We start from the raw sequence: 19,588 nt of genomic DNA, 5'->3' as shown, positions 1-19,588 counted from the left end.
TTTTCAGATTTATCCAGACTGTAATGGTATTAATTTCATTTCAGTGCATTTCTTTCCCCCATGAAGTTAATTCGCCACTTCCATCTATGGAAGGGTAGGGATATAGTCCCCTCCCTTCTCACTTTGGAGGATTTCTTGCTTTGGGGATTTTTCCCTGGGAGTCAATTACAAAATGGAAGAGAAAAGATCAATGTTCTCACCCAGTTCCAAGCACGTTGTTCAGTGTTGCTCTAGTTTGTGCTCTTGGACTTTGGCTGCTGGTAGCTTGGGCTAGACACTGATATGCAGCTAGCCTTTCTCCTGTCAGGTTGGAGGGCTTCCCCCAGATCGAGCAAATCGACCGCTGTCATTCCGTGATCATTGGGGTGCCCCTCCTTCTTCGTCGTGTTTCCGGGGTGACTTTAAACCCATTTAAGGTCCCCTGACAGAATGAAACCAGCCATGGGGTGTAGAGCCCCGCAATCCCTCCGTCGTGTTGCTATGGAGCGGAACCGAAAGTCCCAACTCTTCAAATTTTCCTCTCCTGTATCTCCTAATTGATAATTCTGCCCTAAATTAGATTTTCTTTAATATGTTTTCTTTCATAATATTGGTGTTTATGTCAGCACTTCTTTTTGATTGCAGGAGATTATTCATTTATAGGCAATTTAGTCATCATTATAAATGTAACAGCAGTAAATTCCAAGGTCCATTGACATTGAAACCAGCCACTGGATGTTAATCACACTTCCTTGAATAATCAGTTTTTCAGATCCTTACTACCATTAACTACTTTACATTAATAACCTTGAAGCTGTTTCACTGTCTTCTAGGTCCCACAACCCAGCGCCAGATTCCAAATGGACCCTCTCCGGATGAAATTGAAATTCAGAGAAGGTAAGGAAAAAATCTACAAAAATATTAGATTTTCATTTTAAAGATAAACAGAAACCAAATTGCTGCCTATTATTTACAGCTACATATTAATTCAGTCGTTAGGGAATTCATTTAGAAAATATACATATTTGCCTTCATTCATGAAAAAATATATAGTTGCAAAGTTCAATTGTTGAAGCCAATGGTAAAATGATAGAGTTAGAATAACCTATAAAGTCATCTAGTCCAATGTACTGTTTAGTGTTAGGTTTGCTAGAGCATTTATGGCAGGTTACTATCCAAATTCAGAAGATTTCAAGCCCATATCTACTCTTCCTACTGAGACCCTCACAGCCTGCAAATACTGGGATAGCACCTTCTTGTTAACCTTGGGTTTTGATGTACAACTGAATATCATCAAATATCAACTTATGTTGACTGATGATCTCTCTTAGGAGCTGCATATAGATGATAAATAGGAAGAGTAAAACTGTGAGACACCCACAGCAGAGGGCCTTAGGACTTTAGCTCTCCACCAGTATCACTATCAACTGAAATTTTCCCCTAAGGAAGAAGAATAAGCAAAACTGTGTTCCCTCACCCACAAAGGCAAACTGCAAGAAGCCAATGAACTGCTCTGTAGCAAGTAGCTTCAAAGCCTCACAGTTCTGGGGCTGCTTACCATCCTATAGGCAAAGTGCAGATTGGCCAAAGAGCAGATATGGGGGGGATAAGCATTTGAAGGGGAGGCAATCTCTGTCCTTGGAGGAACCAAGGCATGGGGCTTGGAGAGACCAAGCCCAGGATGTCTTGGATTGGGAGGGGGGGTCCCTCGGCTAGCAACTAATAAATTTCATTAACCATGGTAATAGGGAATGCCAGGACCGTTGTCACTAAGTGATGCCATCATATGACATTGCACTTTATGCTGCATTTCTTAGCAATGGAAATTCTGGTCCCAATTACTGCATAACTCAAGGCCTACCTGTATCGCTTTCTATCCTTGAGTGAAGAATAGGATGATTTACTGTTAATAGAATTTGAGAAGTAGGCCATAAAACCTCTGAGGGACAAATGAAATTGCACATAAGATATCTTGATATGCTAAAATGTGATTTGGACAAGCCCAGCACCAAACTCCTTATGGAAGTATTTGAGAAAAAGTTTTCTATGCTACACAACACAATAAAAGAGATGAATGAAAAATCTGATAAAAAATTTGAATTATTAGTATCAGATTTAAAACAAACTAAAGATGTTAAAAATATCCAGATTAGATGAGATGAGACAGACACAAGGTTAGATCTTCTTAACCAACATTTACTGTTATTGGATTTGAAACAGAAGGACTCTTTTTTGCACCTCGGGAATTCCTGAACAAATTCGCAACTTAGGTGATGTAATTGATAATGCCAAACCAGTCTTATTTCATTCTTTGATAAAGTGACTAAACTAGTAGACCAGCAAAATGCTGTGGACATAGTGTACTTAGATTTCAGTAAGGCATTTGATAAAGTAGACCACAACCTACTCCTTGGTAAGCTAGAAAAAGATGGAATAGACAACATCAGCACCAGATTGATCTGTAACTGACTGGCAAACCGTATTTAGTAAGTAGTCCTCAATAGTACTACATCCACATGGAGAGAAGTAAGCAGTGGGGTACCACAAGATTCCATCTTAGGCCCAGGACTCTTCAATATCTTCATAAATGACTTAGATGGGGGAATTGAAGGGGAACTTATCAAATTTGCAGATGACACCAAACAGGCCGGAGTAGCCAACACCCCAGAAGACAAACTCAGGATCCAAAAAGATCTTGACAAACTTGAACAATGGACCCTATCCATCAAAATGAATTTCAGTGTGGAGAAAAGCAAAGTTTTACATTTAGGCAGGAAAAATCAAAGGATTGGGCAAGACCTGGCTTAAAAACAGTAACTGTGAGAGGGACCTCTCATCATAGTGGACGATCACTTGACTATGAGCCAGCAGTGTGCAGCCACAATCAAATAAGCTAATACAATCCTGAGTTGTATAAACAGAGACATATAATCAAGATCATGCGAAGCATTAGTACTGCTTTATAAAACCCTAGTAAGACCACACCTGGAATACTGCAGCCAATTTTGGCCACCATATCACAAAAAAGATGTTGAGAGTAGGAAAAAATTCAGAGAAGAGCAACTAAGATGATTAAAGGCCTGGAGACTAAAACATATAAAGGGTGGCTGAAGGATTTGGGTTTGGCTAGTCTAAAAAAAAGAAGACATAGGAGAGACATGATAGCAGTATTCCAGTATCTGAGGGCTGCCACAAGGAAGAGGGGGTCACGTTATTCACCAAAGCATCAGAAGGCAGGACAAGAAACAATGGTTGGAAACTGATCAAAGAGAAAAGCAACCTGGAATTAAGGAGAAACTTCCTGACAATGAAGACAATTAACCAATGGAACAGCTTGCCTTCAAAAATTGTGGGTGCTCTATCACTGGACGTTTTTAAGAAGAGGCTAGACCACGGGTCAGCAACCCGCGGCTCTGGAGCCACATGCGGCTCTTTCAGCCGTCTCCTGCAGCTCCCTGTCCTCAGCCACCATGTGCAGTCTGAAAAAAAAAGTGGGACTAAAAAAGTTCAACCAATCAATTCAAACTTCTCATGAAGTTTGAATTGATTGGTTGAACTTTTTTGGTTTGTGGGACTGCCCACAAACCTCTTCTTCATACTGCATGTGGTGGCCGGGAGGATTGCTGGAAAGGTGTCCTTGGTAAGAAGCCGCAGGTGGCTGGTCTTGGGGTGCCATTTCCCTGCCCAGCGGGTCTCCCCTTGCCCTGCTCTGCCGCCGCCTGTTAGTCAGGGGGGGTTGCCGGAGGTCTCTGTAGCTTTCCCTCTCCGCCTGCGCCTTTTGGCCATCTCACAGGCAGCGGATTCCCCCGCAGTGCCTGCCTGGCCCTTTCCCCACCTGTTGCATGGTCTTCTTGGCCGTCCTCCTGTTGTTGCTGCCGCGGGTCGCGCTGAGCGAGGCCGAAGAGACGGCGGCGAGCAGGCAGCCGTGCCACTTTGCCATCCTCCTGCTGCCGCCACCCTCAGTGCTGCAGAAGAAGGAGACCTTGGGCTGCGAGGGCGGCGGTGGGTCAGGACCCTTCTCATCCCTGTGGCAGCATTTCCCGTTGCTAGCGTGGCTGCTCATGGGTGCACCCGGCCTTGGCACCCTCCTCTTGTGATGGCGAAGTGGCTGAGGACATGGCGGGGGCGGCGGCCGGGGGCAGCGGGGACCCCCAATGATGCTGCAGTGGCCGCCACCAGAGCTGCTTCCTTCCATCCTGCTCTTTTGGCTGAGGACATGGCTTGGCTGCGCTGCCACCGCCGGAGCCACTGCCTCCTGTCCTACTCCTCCTCCCTGCCCGTTTGGCGCTGTCTGCCTTTCGTTCTCTCTCTGTCCTCACCTGGAGAGAAAGAGAGGGAGGAAAGAGAGAAAGAGAAAGAGAGGAAAGAGTAAGAGAGGAAAGGGAGAGAGAGAAAGAGAGAGAGGAAAGAGAAAGAGAGAGGAAAGAGAGAGAAGAGAGAGAGGAAAGAGAAAGAAAGAGGAAAGAGAAAAGAGAAAGAAGAAAGAGGAAAAAGGGGGAGAGGAAAGAGAAAAAGAGGAAAGAGGGAAAGAGAAGAAAGAGAGAGGGAAAGAGAAAAAGATGAAAGAAAGAGAGAGGAAAGAAAGAGAGAGAAAGAAAGAGGAAAGAGAGAGGGAGAGGAAAGAGAAAAAGAGGAAAGAAAGAGAGAGGAAAGAAAGAGAAAGAAAGAGGAAGAGAGAGAGAGGAAAGAAAGAGAGGACAGGGACAAAGAGGAAAGAGAAAGAGAGAGGAAAGAAAGAGAGGAAAGAGAAAGAGGGAGAGAAAAAAAGGAAAAAGAGGGAGAGGAAAGAGAAAGGGGGAGAGGAAAGAAAAAAAGAGGAAAGAGGGAAAGAGGAAAGAGGGAGAGGAAGAGGGAGAGGAAAGAGAGAAAAAGAGGAAAGAAAAAGAGAGGAAAGAGAGAGGAAAGAGGGAGGGAGAGAGAGGAAAGAGAGAGACAGACAGAGACCTTTTTGACATCTAAAATGAAGATAACACTGCATATATCCTTTTTTACCTTTATTTTATACACACACACATACATACACGCACACACATAGAGGGACGAGATAGAAAAACGCCCACACAGCATGAACAAACGAGATGATACCTCCCGCCTACCAGCCATTTGGAAACCCGCCCTTATTGACAAACGACTCCCTAACACAAAAAATGACACCAGACCCACACTCACAAAAACCACACAGGATGTCACCACCACACATCCACGCAAAAAGCAAACCCAAAGCCACACCGATGATGAGACACGACCACAAACCAGAAGCCAGACCACAGCTGCATCATTAGCCACCTTAAACTCCTCCAATCCATACATGAAGCAAACTGACACCCACCATGAAGATGAGGCACGACCACGAATGCGAAGCCAAAAAATAGCAAGGCAGCTATCTTAACTCCCCCTGCAACTCAGACTAACCTGAGCACAACAAAGCCCCCACCCAAATAGAACACTCCCCCAGCCAATCGGAGCACAGCCAACCCCCCAGCCAATCAGAGCACAGCCAACCTCCCAGCCAATCAGAGCACAGCCAAGCCCCTAACCAATCAGAACACACCTCCACCCAATCAGAACACAGCCAAGCTCCCACCCAATCAGTTCATACCCCCACTGGCAGTTAAAAGGAAGAAACAGCTAAGACCACACAATGCTCCTCGAAGCTGAAAACACTAGCCTGAAGATGACGAATGGGACTTCGTCGAAACGTCGCATGGGACTTCGTCAAAACGTCGCCAAGACACTTCCAATTTTACGTGGGAGAAAACCCGAATAACCAAAGTATGTGTATATGTATGTGTGTGTGTGTGTGTGTGTGTGTGTGTGTGTGTGTGTGTATATATATATATATATATATACACATACATACATACATACATACATACATACATACATACACACCTTTATACATATATACATATACACCTTTATGGGATTCGAACCTGGGCAGTTTACATACTAGGCAGTGATTTAACCACCAAGCCACAGGCTCTCCTCCCTCTTTGCCAGCTGAGTCAAGGGAGTATATGCAGGAAGTTTTTCAGACAGATGTCTAATTGATTACACCTCTTAGTCTCCCAATTTAATTCTTTAATTCTTTGTCAGAAAAAGAAATTTGGATTTGTAATGTTTCGCAGTTGCGACTTGAGCCTGCTTAACGCCCCTAGTTGGGGGCTGCAAGGCAAAAGAGATTGTAAAACGTAAAACTGCAGTATAGCAGTTAAAAATGTCAAGGTGTAATCAATTAGACATCTGTCTGAAAAACTTCCTGCACACACACACACACACACACACACACACACACACACACACACACACATATATATATATATATATATATATATATATATATAATGCTGTATGTTACACCCTGTTGCCCAAATATGTGCCCAAATGTGCCCAAATATGGGAGCTGTATGTTACACCCTGTTGCCCAAATATGTGCCCAAATATGGGAGAGAGAAATCTTTTGCCTTGTATCAGCTCAAACTAGAGCCATCCACAGGCAGCAGTCACAACTGTGACATTATATACATTTCTAAAATTTGGATTGCTAGCAAAGAATTAAGGGAGAACAGCTGCAAAAAGTGAGACAGAGCCTGTGGCCTAGAGGTTAATACAGCTGCCTAACATGCAGACAGCCCAGGTTCGAATCTCAGAAGGGTATGTCTGGTTGAAAAGAGCTAAAGAGTTTGAAATAGCTATTCCAGTTCTCCCTTAATTCTTTGCTAGCAATCCAAATTTTAGAAATGACAGCTGGCAAAAAGTGAGACAGAACCTGTGGCCTAGAGGTTAATACAGCTGCCTAATATGCAGACAGCCCAGGTTCGAATCTCAGAAGGGTATGTCTGGTTGAAAAGAGCTAAAGAGTTCGAAATAGCTATTCCAGTTCTCCCTGGAGGTGTAGCTCCTGGTTTAGAACGTTGTGGATGTTGATTGTAAGGTTTGTGATATAAAGGATGATGGTTTGAGTTCCATTTTCGTAGCGCTTGTTGTGCTGGGTGCAAGTCAATGTGACGATTGATTGAGTTGTTATTCGAGAACCAGGCTTCTTTTAGCAGCCGACCTCCCTTCGTGGCATCACTGGCTATGATAAGGGTGTTATTGAAGTCAAACTGATGGCCTTGTTGTGCCATATGCATCCAAAGTTGTGAGTGTGGTTCGCCTCGTTTTATGGCCAGTTTGTGTTCGTGGAGGCGAGTTTTCAAGCGTTTGGCTGTTTCTCCCACATAGTTGCCTTCGCAGTTTTTGCAGTTGATCTTATAAACAATAGCAGATTTCTCCATGGTAGGTAGGGGGTCCTTTGGACGCATAATTTTTGATCGTAGGGTTTGGTTAGGTTTGTGAGCTACTTCTATACCATGGGGTGCTAGTAGTCTGGCTGTGGCCTCTGAGATGTTACTTATGTATGGGAGGGAGATGCGTGTTTTTTGTAGGGGGGAATCCCTTCTTCGTTGGGTGGTCTGGTGCTGGAAAGTTGTACAATGTCGTTTGATAAATTTTAATGGATAACCGTTATATATGCACGTACGGAAGAGGTGTCTCCTCTCTTCTTTCTTATATTCATCCGTGCTGCAGTGGGAGTCAACGCGTTTAACTAACGTTTTAATGCAGCTGATTTTATGGGAAACAGGATGATTACTCTGGTAATGGAGGATTCTATCCGTGTGGGTTGGTTTACGGAATACCTTCGTATGTAGGTATCCATCTGGTTGACGGTGGATGGAAACATCTAAGAAGGCAAGAGAACACAAGTGCTTGAGAGAACAACGGAAGAAATCTTTCCCCCTCCCACCTATCAGCTGTTCAGCGGAGAATGCTGGCACGGTCTAGGAACCAAGCGCAGACGTCTATGGAACCCGTTTAAACCACCTTGTTAGAAACGGTCTCTCAGCCCTGAAGATGTTGGGGAGTTTTCCCAACGAAAGCTTGGCAACCTTTTAATATAGTAAAATACTTTAATTAAAGTATTTTAACTTTCAACTCTCCTGGTGAACCCGCTTTATTCATTCCATTTATAATTATGCCCTCATTATTGAATAGATAGATAGATAGATAGATAGATAGATAGATAGATAGATAGATAGATAGATAGATAGATAGATAGATAGATAGATAGATAGATAGATGTATATAAAGTTTAATTTAAAAACGCCAAGCTTTCGCCGTCACCTGCCGGCATCATCAGGGCTTAAAACGCCAGAGAGTGGGAGAGTCTCTTATAAGCAAGCCAGAATCTGCGCCCGGCTCCTTGATTTCGTTATCGGACTTAATTGGATAGATTGTGCTTCGGTGATCCGTTTCTTCCTGCACCCCTTATCTACATGTGTGTCCTCATTTGTCTTCTTTTCCTTGGATTCTAGGGTGGGTAGGGCAACCTCCCTATCCCCCTGGTTGCCCCTCTCCTTCGATCCATTCTCTCCCTCAGGTTTGTGTGGTGGTTTGCATTTCTCTTTCCTCTTTTTCCAATCCACATCCATGCAGTTATTCCCTCTATGAGTGCTTTCACTTTCTTCCCTAATGCCTCCCCCTCGTACCCAGCTGAAATGGTCATGTGTGACATTCTGGGCTGCCTGGGTTACAGCAGTAAATTGAGGTAGTTCAGTAAGCTGTTTATCCATGTGATAAGGCTCGTAAGTATGGCCATGCACAGTCATCATGCCCCTCCCCCCCTTTTTTGTCTTCTGCATCCTTCCTCCACACGTTACAGTCGGAATCACCGATGTGATATATACATATACACATACACATACATACATACATACACACACACATACATACATACACCAATTACAATATTAAGAAAATTCAAAGAATATTTTTCCCTGACAGATTTTCTGAAACAAAATAATATTCCCTTTCACTGGGATAAGCTAGAAGGGGTTATCTTAACTTTAGAAATCAACAATATAGACTAAATTCAGTCCCTAAAGCACAAGACTTTTTGGGAAAACATGGGTGGAACTACACTATTTTTCAAAAGATAAATATTGGAAAGAAAAAGATAAAAAGCGGTCTGATGCTTCTCAAGGACAGGCTGTGGAGATGGGAGCCATATTAGATTCAGAGTTATTCCAGAAAACAATCATTTCTTTCTCCCACTAGTTCAAAATGCATGCAGACTTGGCCTATTCTGTCTTGATTATTTGCAGAACTATTTGAACATCAATACATTAAAAGAGCAGTTGTATTTCTATATTTGCAGGTCTAGAACTCTCAAAGCTTCTCAGCAAATTATTGCTTGCCCTTTTTGGACAATGGCTGAGCATATAGAACTGCCATCTAATCAGTGCTCATTTTCTGTCCTTTCAAACCAAATTGTAACTGAGCATTCTCCAAATTTCACCAATTCTATGCCATGCTAATAATAAATATGTAATAATAATCCTCTCTCCTTCATAAACAAAATAAAAATAAATTGCTGCTGATTCTCATCTGTTACACTTGTGGGTTGGGGTTTTTTGGGGGGGCATTTCTATTTGTGGATGTTTTTCTAGGATTTGGGGGGGAGAAGGAATTCCGGAAGGTGTGGGGAGGGAGTGTGAAATATAACCAAGTGTATAAAGAATATTCAACAGTTTCCCAACTGGCGTGGTGGCAGACTTCCATTCCTTCCTATCCACTTAACCATGCCAGCACACCACTACAATAGGATCCAGGCGATTGGCACAAAGCAAAAGAACAATTCCATCTGGTGTGAACATACACATAGTGCAAACGTACACACACACACACACACTTTCTGAAGTTACTTTTGCTGGGCAGAGATGATACTTTGTCTTCCACTGGCTAAAACAGTCCTTGCACAAATATAATTATTATTTCATAGCCCGGGTGATGTGTGAGAGGGATCTCAGAGTCCTAGTGGACCATCACTTAGATATGAGCCAGCAGTGTGCTGCAGCTGCCAAAAAAGCCAACTCAGTGCTAGGCTGCATTAATAGAGGGACAGAATCAAGATCACGTGAAGTGTTAATACTTCTTTTTTTTCTTTTTTTTTAAATAATTTTTTATTTTTCCAAACCCTCCCCCATACATATACCGTAATATTTATCAGATGTTAACATACATTCTTTTTACATTCATATATAAGATACTTTTAATAAAATGAAATAAATACATACACATGACTTTTGGTGTTGCTCGCCCATTTCCCCTTTCACCATATCCACACTCCTTCTTTTCTACCTTCTTTCTCCCTTTCTTCTCTTCCCTACTTCCCTCTTCTTCCTCTCCTCTCCTTCACCACTCTCCTCCCCTTTCTCCCCACTTCTCCTCGTCTCCTCCAACCTTCCTACTTCCTTCTCCCCTCCTTTACTCTTTTCTCTCTCCTCTCCTTTCTTCCCTCTCCTCCCTCTTCAGATACAATTCAGGGGTAATGTCTGAGCAACTCCTCTCTCCAAATTTCCCTATCTGTATTATATACAATAAGATTAATACTTCTATTTATCTAACCTTCTCAGTATATACTTCTATAAACATTTATACAACCTCCAGTTATTCAATACTGTGTCGCCTGGGTCTCCCTCCTTATCTGCTCCTTCTTCTTCCATCTAAATTGATGTTAACTATCTTTTAACCGTATTCTCTTTTCAGCCAATCATAAAAAGTTCCCCAGATTTCATAGTAGTCTGACTCTGTCTTATCTTTAATTGTCATTGTTAGTCTATTCATTTCTGCACATTCCAGTATTTTCCCAATCATCTCTCCCTCTGGGGGGGCTTTCAGTGCTTTCCAATTTTGTGCAAACACAATCCTGGCTGCCGTAATTACAGGAATAATTAAATATGTTTTTTCTTTATTGCATTTCTCTGGTAGAATACCCAACAGGAATATTTCTGGTCTTAGTTCTATACGTTGTTGTGTCATCTTTTCTATCCATGTTCTAATTATATTCCAATAAGTTTTAGCTTCTACACACATCCACCACATATGGTAGAAGGAACCTGGTATCTGATGACATTTCCAACATTTCATGGACCTGTCCTTAAACATTTTAGCTAATATTTCAGGAGACATGTGCCATCTGTAAAACATTTTGTACATATTTTCTTTATACGCAGTCACCATTGTCAATTTATAGTTTCTTTCCCATAGTTGCTGCCATCTATCTAATTCAATTGTGTATCCAGAATTCCTTGTCCATTTTATCATTGTCTCTTTCACTTGTTCTTTCTCTAACTCCATATGTAGTAGATAACTGTACATTTTTTAATCCATTTTTCTTCCGTTCCTGTGAGTATTTCATCTAACTCTGTTGTCCCCAAATTAACACCATCTATTTTAACATCTTTTTCATATCTAGATTGTATTTGCGTTCTCATGTTCCAATCCATCTTTATTCCTTGTTCCTCTAATTGTTGTTTGGTTTTCAACTCCCCCATATCTGTTAATAAGTCTTTATATCTTATAATGTTTCCCATGTTAAACATATTGGGGTTATATTAGCACCTCCATAGTTGAGAGCCAATTTGGAATCTTCAAATAATGATTTCTCTTTACTTTCTCCCAGACCACAAATAAAGAATTCCTTATATAGTGTCTCTGGAAATAGTTATGTATTCTGTTTTTTCCATACCATATGAAAGCATGCCATCCCAACTGTAAATCATGTCCCTCTAATGTCAATAATCTTGTATTCCTCAATAAGATCCATTCTCTCATCCATGATAATGCTGCAGCCTGATAGTACAATTCCCAATTAGGTAGACCAAACCCACCTCTCAATCTTGTATCTTGTAACATTTTTAGATTAATTCTTGCCTTTTTTCCTTGCCAAATATATTTCAAGATTATTTTATTAAGCCCTTCAAAATATTTCTTTTCTAATCTTATTGGTATTGTTGAAAACAAAAACAATAATCGTGGTAATATATTCATTTTGATTATCACAATCCTTCCCATTAATGATAGTTCTACATTTTTCCATTTATCCAAATCTACTTCAATTTGTCTTTTCAATTTATGATAATTATCCTCTTTAATTGTTGTGCATCTTGCTGTCAGGTGGATCCCTAAATATTTTACCTTCTTTACAATCTGTATATCTAATTTTCCCACCAGTTCTTTTTTTTGTTTTTCAGTAATATTTTTCACTAACATTTTGGTTTTATCTTTATTAATTTTCAACCCAGCTATCTCACCATATTTTTCTATTTGTTCTATTAATACAGGTCCTGTCTCTAATGGTTCCTCCAAAATAAATACTAAATCGTCTGTGAATGCTTGTAGCTTATATTCTTCCCTCTTAATTTTCATTCCTTTTATGTCATTATTCTGTCTTATATGTCTATTTAATACTTCTAATGTCAGAACAAACAACAGTGGAGATAGGGGACAGCCCTGTCTTGTTCCCTTCATAATGTTGATCTTCTCAGTCATATCTCCATTTATCATTACTTTGGCTGATTGGTTATTATAAATAGTTCTGATTACGTTTATAAATTTCTCCCCACAATCCATAGTCTGTAATTGGCTTATCATGAATTGCCAGTTCACATTGTCGAATGCCTTCTGAGCGTCCAGGAACACCAATGCCATCTGTTTCCCGGGATGTGTTTCATAATATTCTAGTGTGTTCAATATAATTCGCATATTGTCTCTAGTTTGTCTTTTGGGTAAGAAGCCATTTTGATCCGATTGTATAAATTCATTTAAAAACTTTTTAAGTCTTTCCGCCATTATTGATGCAAATATTTTGTAGTCCACATTCAGTAGGGAAATCGGCCTGTAGTTCTTTATTTTTTGTGTTTCCGTTTCTTCCTTTGGTATGAGAGTAATAAGAGCTTTGGACCACGAATCTGGTATCTTAGCTTCAGAAAGAAGTTCATTATAAAGTTCCAACATTACATTACCTAGTACTTCCTGCAATAGAGGGACAGAATCAAGATCATGTGAAGTGTTAATACTTCTTTACAATGCCTTGGTAAGGCCACACTTGGAATACTGCATCCAGTTTTGGTCACCAGGATGTAAAAAAGGTGTTGAGACTCTAGAAAGAGTACAGAGAAGAGCAACAAAGATGATTAGGGGACTGGAGGCTAAAAACATGTAAGGAACGGTTGCTGGAATTGGGTATGTCTGGTTTAATGAAAAAAGGATGAGGGAAGACATGATAGCAGTGTTTCAATATCTCAGGGGTTCCCACCAAGAAGGGGGAGTCAAGCTATTCTCCAAAGTACCCAAAGGCAGGACAAGAAGCAACAGATGGAAACTAACCAAAGACAGAAGCAACCTAGAACTAAGGAAAAAATTCCTAATAGTTAGAACAATTAATCAGTGGAACAACCTGTCTCCAGAAGCTGTGAATGCTCCAACATTGAGTTTTTAAGAAAAGACTGGACAGCCCTTTATCTGAAATGGTATTATTATTATTATTATTATTATTATTATTATTATTATTATTATTATCATCATCATCATCATCATCACCATCACCATCATCTTGTGAAATTGGTGTTGAAGTCATGGGCAATTACTAGAAGATCTCTTAGCCAGGCTATGGCTAAAAACATAGATTCTATAATACATATCTTCACTAAGACAAAGTTTTCCATTCCATACATGGGTAATGCTTCTTGATGAACCATAACTTCATGTACTACTGAATATACATTAAACAGCTACTAACATTCCAGTGGGCAAGCATAATTAGGATTTCTTGTTTATCATGAACAAGCAGGTATGCTGGTACGTGCTGCTTGATCACCCCTACTTGGCTGTTCTTATGATTGGGAAAAAAGCCTGAGCTAAAAATACCACTAAAACTTTTTCCATCAGAAGTGGACTCCAGGGATGCTTTTCTTTTAGCAAGCCAAGATCATAAATCACTGCTCTTGGCTTATAAACCTGGCTTGCCTAATAATAATATTAGGTTAATATTGTTGTAATGTATTAATCAGTATTCAGCTAGGGAGGATAATATGTGTGTATGTGTTAATTTTTGTAAAGCAGTTTTTTTAACGTCTTGTTTGTTTTGTAGGTTTTGGGGAGCTTTTTTTTCTTTTGAAAGAAAAAAATGAAGCTTTGTGTTTGTATTTTGTATTTTAACTTTTTTTAATAAAATAAAAATAGAATAAAAAATTCTGGTTTGCCAGGACAGATACAAATTAGAGATTTGATTTAGAAGAATACTAAACAAACCATGAAAAGAGGAATCTTGCTTCCTTCTTCCTGATAAGTAACATTTTTTCAGAAATCTGGCTTCCTTTGGGCTGGATCATTGAATAGAAATCAAATGTTCTTTGTTGTCCAGTGACTACCAGTTATACACAGAGATATTTTTTGTTAAAATACCCAATTGGACCTTGTGTTAAGTGGATTCTCAAATGCTTTCAGAGAACTAAAGATGAATTTCTTTCAAAATCCTTTATTGTAGGCAAGCAATGGAGCAGCAACAGCAGCAACGCCAAGAACCTCTGGAAAGAAGAACCTCTACCACAGGTATGTATCATGCTTTTTGGAAGTCAAGCAAGACTACTTTTTTCCCCTGATTTTTCCCTATTAACTTCTGGCTGTTCCTTGTGCTTTTATTGAAAAAGTTTGGCTTCTCGTCTGTTGCTATAATTATTCTGTGGTTTCAGTTACTAAAGTTTATTCATAATGCATACAGAGATGTTTTTGCATTGAAATGCAATGCAGTATGTAGTGTTTTTTTATTATTCTTTCTAAATTTCTTTAGGGTGTTTTTACTGATAGCAATTTAATAAATTTTGCTTGAAATTACCCCCAGTGAAAATAAAAAGCTCATAATGATTACATTCCCACATTCTAGCATATCTTTATTAGCATAAAAACATGGCACAAATAACAAGAGAGGGTTCATTTTCTACTCCCAAGATTCTTAATTTTGTATGTCTGAAAATATTCTTAATTTTATATAGTATTATTCTGATTGTTCTTTTGTTTTGTTCTCACAAAACAACAGGTTATTCTAAATTGTAATTTAGTTTTTCTATGACTGTACCAGTCTGCTGCTTCCCACATTGTCCATGCTTCCATAAATATATAATTTGGGAGATCTTATGGGAAGAATGGAAGTGCATTCACTCTCTATAGAGATGCCCCTTCAACTTGGGAGCTGACTGAGATTAGTCAGCTATACATTATAGCTCACTTACTTGGTTTCCGCAATAGATTTGTTATTGAAGTATATAGGACATAACTGTATAGATGTGGCAACTACATCGATATAGTAGCCCAAAAACTGAACAATATGCAAAAGAACTTTAACTAGATGCAACATGATTTGTAGTATGTCTGATCATAATTGTGAATTACTGTTTCTCTGAACAGAAGGGATATCATTTGTAGATAAGAAATAATCCAATAGGGGGATAAAATTCCATTACTGAGAACTTAGGGGCACCCCAGGTTAGTCTTCCCCATAAGGTATCAGATATGTTGGAAACAGCAGCCAGAATTTCCAGCCAATTTCCAGCTGATAAATAGCAGCAGGGAATTTTTGGAGCTGGAGCGAAGAAGAATATGATACCGTACATAAATTGATTATCACTTTGGCCCAATCAATTTCATCAGGTACTTTAGCAATACTATTGCAAAACAGATGTAGATGTAATTAATATTGGAAAAAGATCATATGGATCACCCTGTAAATTGAATGAAGAGGGATACAAGTGCAATATAAGGAAGGAAGCACAATATAAAGAAGAGGGATATAAATACAATAAATAAAAACAAGTTTGGCAAATAAGAGTATAAGATGAGTAGGGTCTTGAAAATGGGTCTTCAATAAAAATTTATTGTAAATTTAAAAGTTTGCTAATCACAAGGCAGTTCAGTGCTATTCCTTCTGTTAGCTCTAAACTAAACAAATTAGCAGCTTTTCTGGCTTCCTCTGAATAACCATTGAAACCTGTATCTTCACTAATCTTTTTTAACTATTAAGCATTGGGTTCATTTTGATTTATTTTTTGTTTCATTCCCTTTCCCCCCTGTCTTCTAACCATGATGCTATCTGTCATTCCTCAGTACCAACCCATATTATTCTTTTTCCTTTTTCTATTCTTTATAGTCTCCACCCTTCAGATTAAAGTGTCTTCTTCCCCTTTTCACTGCCAGTCTCCTCCTCCTGACTACAGTAGCTACAATGCTTCTACTTCCACTGGTGCAGTTGTTCCTCCTCCTCCTCCTCCTTATGCCAAAGCAATCTCATCACCATCTGCTCTCCCTGAATCTGCTAGCAAGGCCTCTTTCAGATCTGCTCATAGGGTCCAGGAATCCCCTCTGCGTTGCCACCAATATTCTCCCTCTGAGTTCCCACCATCTCCTGGCCCTTCCTTTCCACCAACTTGGCCAGGTTACAGAACTGTTGCACGAAGCACCAAGGAAATCTCTTTATCTCCACCTCTTGCCTCTGCTTCCCCTCATCAGTCCATAAGATGTTCTTCCCTGTCATATTCTCCTCAAGCTGCTTCTCCTGTGACCTTTACATCCCCTATACAGAAGGGGCTGATCCTGCAGCCCCATATTCCAGTAGTCCTTCCTGTAATTGCTGCCCAGAATGGCAGACTCCAGGGGCCTACAGGTGAAGTGGTCCAAGATGCCTCAGCAAATGTACCTCTATCAGGTCTGAATGGCCGACATGAAGATTGTTTAGTTACACAAATTCCTCTATGCTCCCCTAGGACACAGCCAAAGAGAAAAGATCAATCTTTTTTCTCCTATTTAGAAGCAGTGCCCATTTCACATTTACCTGTTGTGACCAGCCCACCAGGATCCTTTATACAGGCTTTTTCTTGGCCCTCCCAACAGTTGCCTCATTCTCCACACCAGCTCTATCCATCTATGTCACACTTTGTTTCATTACATCCTCATTATGCTGCTTTATCTGAGATGAATTTGTCCAGGAGGACTCCTTCTTACATGACTTCATCTACCTTTTCCCACATGAGTAAGTACTTGACTTGGAAATATGTAGATGCATTTCCTTTTTTAAAATATATGTTTTAAAAATATATATTTATATAGCAAAACACATAAGTAGTCTTTGATGGTTATAAAGTCCCGTTTTCCATTCCATCCTTTAGAACTCCTTTATGATGAATTCAGGATATACACTACCATCCAGAGAATGCTATAACTGATGTAATATTGAAATCATGATTAATTTAGGGCAATCTTTTCTACACTTCACAGGTTCTAAGTTTAGTAATGGCCGTGCTATTTGAGCAGTTGAAACTGGCGTATGTGGAAGTTGTCAGGGTTGGGACATTACTGGTTTAGTGTCCTAATGCCTATTAATGATCAAAGTGTTTTCAGTGAAGGAGCATTGAAGACAGAATCTGGGAAGTAACTTTAGTTAAGATGTCATAAAGGTAGATATGCAATTTGTAGCTGAATAATCTGACAAGATTATATTTGTATAATATGTATTTGTGTCTGTATGTATAATGTGTTGTATAACAGTGATTGCATGATCTCTGTAGATGCCGTACACTAAATAAAATAAAATCTGACAAGACTATTAGTGAAGTCATACAAGCAAGCCATCTGGACACTTTAAAGCAGAGGAACCAATCTTTTAGTGGCAAAGAGATGCACTTATTTTTTTTTTAAACTGGGGCAACGGCAGGTATAACAAAGAGGGGAGAGTTGGTCATAAACATGAGCAGAAATTTTCCTTTCCCCCGAATGTTTTTAGATGGTGTAGGAATGTTTCTGTGTTTAATTATTCCAAGCTTATTTTATGTTATACATTATTATTTGTTTCTAGATTCAGAATTATAGGAATTATTGCTACAGTTGTTTGGCAAATGTATTATTGTAATTCAGTGACCCAATTGGGACCATTTCCGGGCTTCCCTAAAAGATTTTCAGGTGCTACATGCAAGCCTTGTGCTGTAAGTTACTCATGCTTGCACTGAAAAAAGATCAGATCTGTCACAAACCCCAGATGCAATCCTGTACACGTTTTTGATATGGTCCTGCTTACTTTATAAGCTGCCAGCAAAATGTTATATGCAGCTGCTCCTGGCCACTAGAAGGTTCTCCAACCCTGATAAAAATTGCTACTCACATTATAGACAATCTTTATTGAAACTGGAATGGACACTTTGTGGTATAGCATTGAAAGACAAATCTAGTATTTGGTTTTCTGAGAACAGAAAAGCAATTATGAGGTAGTTTCTTGTAGTTTTAATTGACAACTCAATACAGAACTGTTAACTCCTATTTTATGAGAGTCTTGGATGGGAAAGTAAAGAATACTTTACAAATTCAAATGTTGCCATAGCCTTGAATTTAGAAATAGTTTCCAAAACGTAGAAGCAAGAAGAAATCCTAATCAAATGAAAGTACAGGTAATTCACTTGGAGAAAATATGTTTATGCAGAATGGAGAATTGGTTGATTACGAAAATAGATAATTCTTACTCAAAAAAATAATTTCTTTTTTAAAAAAAACTGCTGGAAATGCAATAATCAGAATGGATATTTTTTCATACATTAAGGTAATGTCATAAAACTCAAGAGCTCAACATGGAATGGAACATGTTTTAAATACTTACTTTTCTTTCTTGCCAGCTGTTTTTCTGTTAAGCATTACTAAGCCTTATATTATTGCAAAATATACTGAGCGTATGATAACATTTTTATGATGCTTACTGGAAATTACTATCTATTTGTTTTAGAAGAATAGTGGCTATGGAAGTATGCTGATTAAAGCCTGATACTGAATTCAGTTTAACCTTAAAAATATTTATAAAATATAATTCTGCGCATGGATTAATACCACTTCTGAAGATTGGGTGTATAGATTTTTAGTATAAGTTTTTAATATACTAGATTTTGTACAATTCATTATAATAAGGACAGACTTCTGAAATAAGATAGAAACTTAATTCTTTCTTAACTTGATAATTATTTATTTCGGGTGCTAATTAGTGATTATTGGCTTGGTTGTAATAATGATTTTAAAGGGCTAGATTAATGTAAGGCCACTTTTATATAAAGCACTAAAGTTAGATTACTTTGAAAAAAGACAAAAAGAAAGAGTGCGACAATGGTATAACATCTAATACCCGAAAATACTTATTCAAAATACAAGGAAAGTGTCAAAATACAAGGAAAGTGTCAGGAGATTCAGGCAGTTCGAATGAATATAAAGATTTATTGCAAGCATAAACTCTCTACAAGAATCTGACCAACTAATGGTCCAAAGAAATGAGCAGGAGACAAGAGTGGTATTCAAAGTGGGCTGAACTTAGACCTCTTGTGGGTGCGGAGTGACTTTATAACACATTTGATCCCTCCCTCAGACTCAGTCTGGTCATCTCCTATAATTATCAAAAGATAATTATAAAAAGCAGGTCACAGTCTACTTATTAGCCTAATTATGAGAAATGCTTACTCTGAGCACGGGTGTCAAACTCGCCGTGTCATGTGACGTGTCGCAACGTATCATGACTTTTTTTGCATTGCCAGAGCTGAGGTGGGCGCGGCCTCCTTATGATGCAACCGGCCTGTCGGCCAGCAGTTTGACACTCCTGCTCTAGAGAGAGAAGGACTTGCAGTGAATCTATTAGAGTGGCTATTCCTCAATATTTCTATTAAAACTTGCCTGTTTATATGTTTGTGTTCTAAAATTGCTAACTTTAAAA

General features: G+C 39.3%; 2 protein-coding genes across 17 annotated transcripts in view; one reads left to right on the top strand and one right to left on the bottom strand.

Moving 5' to 3' along the window:
- DEGS2 (delta 4-desaturase, sphingolipid 2) overlaps nt 1-19,588 on the bottom strand; it is a 226,031-nt gene that overhangs the window by 142,724 nt on the left and 63,719 nt on the right. The gene's annotated exons all lie outside the window — the stretch shown is intronic.
- EVL (Enah/Vasp-like) overlaps nt 1-19,588 on the top strand; it is a 227,488-nt gene that overhangs the window by 189,960 nt on the left and 17,940 nt on the right. For 13 of the 15 annotated variants that reach the window (XM_039339693.1, XM_039339689.1, XM_039339686.1 and 10 more), the window contains 3 exons: nt 813-876; nt 14,348-14,412; nt 16,004-16,882. In XM_039339693.1, coding sequence (XP_039195627.1) covers nt 813-876; nt 14,348-14,412; nt 16,004-16,882 — 1,008 coding nt within the window. The remainder of the gene's footprint in view (nt 1-812; nt 877-14,347; nt 14,413-16,003; nt 16,883-19,588) is intronic. The other 2 variants (XM_039339700.1, XM_039339699.1) reach the window with 1 other exon arrangement.

This window comes from Crotalus tigris, unplaced genomic scaffold, assembly GCF_016545835.1.
Source record: "Crotalus tigris isolate CLP2741 ecotype Arizona unplaced genomic scaffold, ASM1654583v1 scf7180000017737.1785205, whole genome shotgun sequence".
NCBI lineage: Eukaryota > Metazoa > Chordata > Lepidosauria > Squamata > Viperidae > Crotalus > Crotalus tigris.
This window is presented reverse-complemented; position numbering and strand designations above follow the sequence as displayed.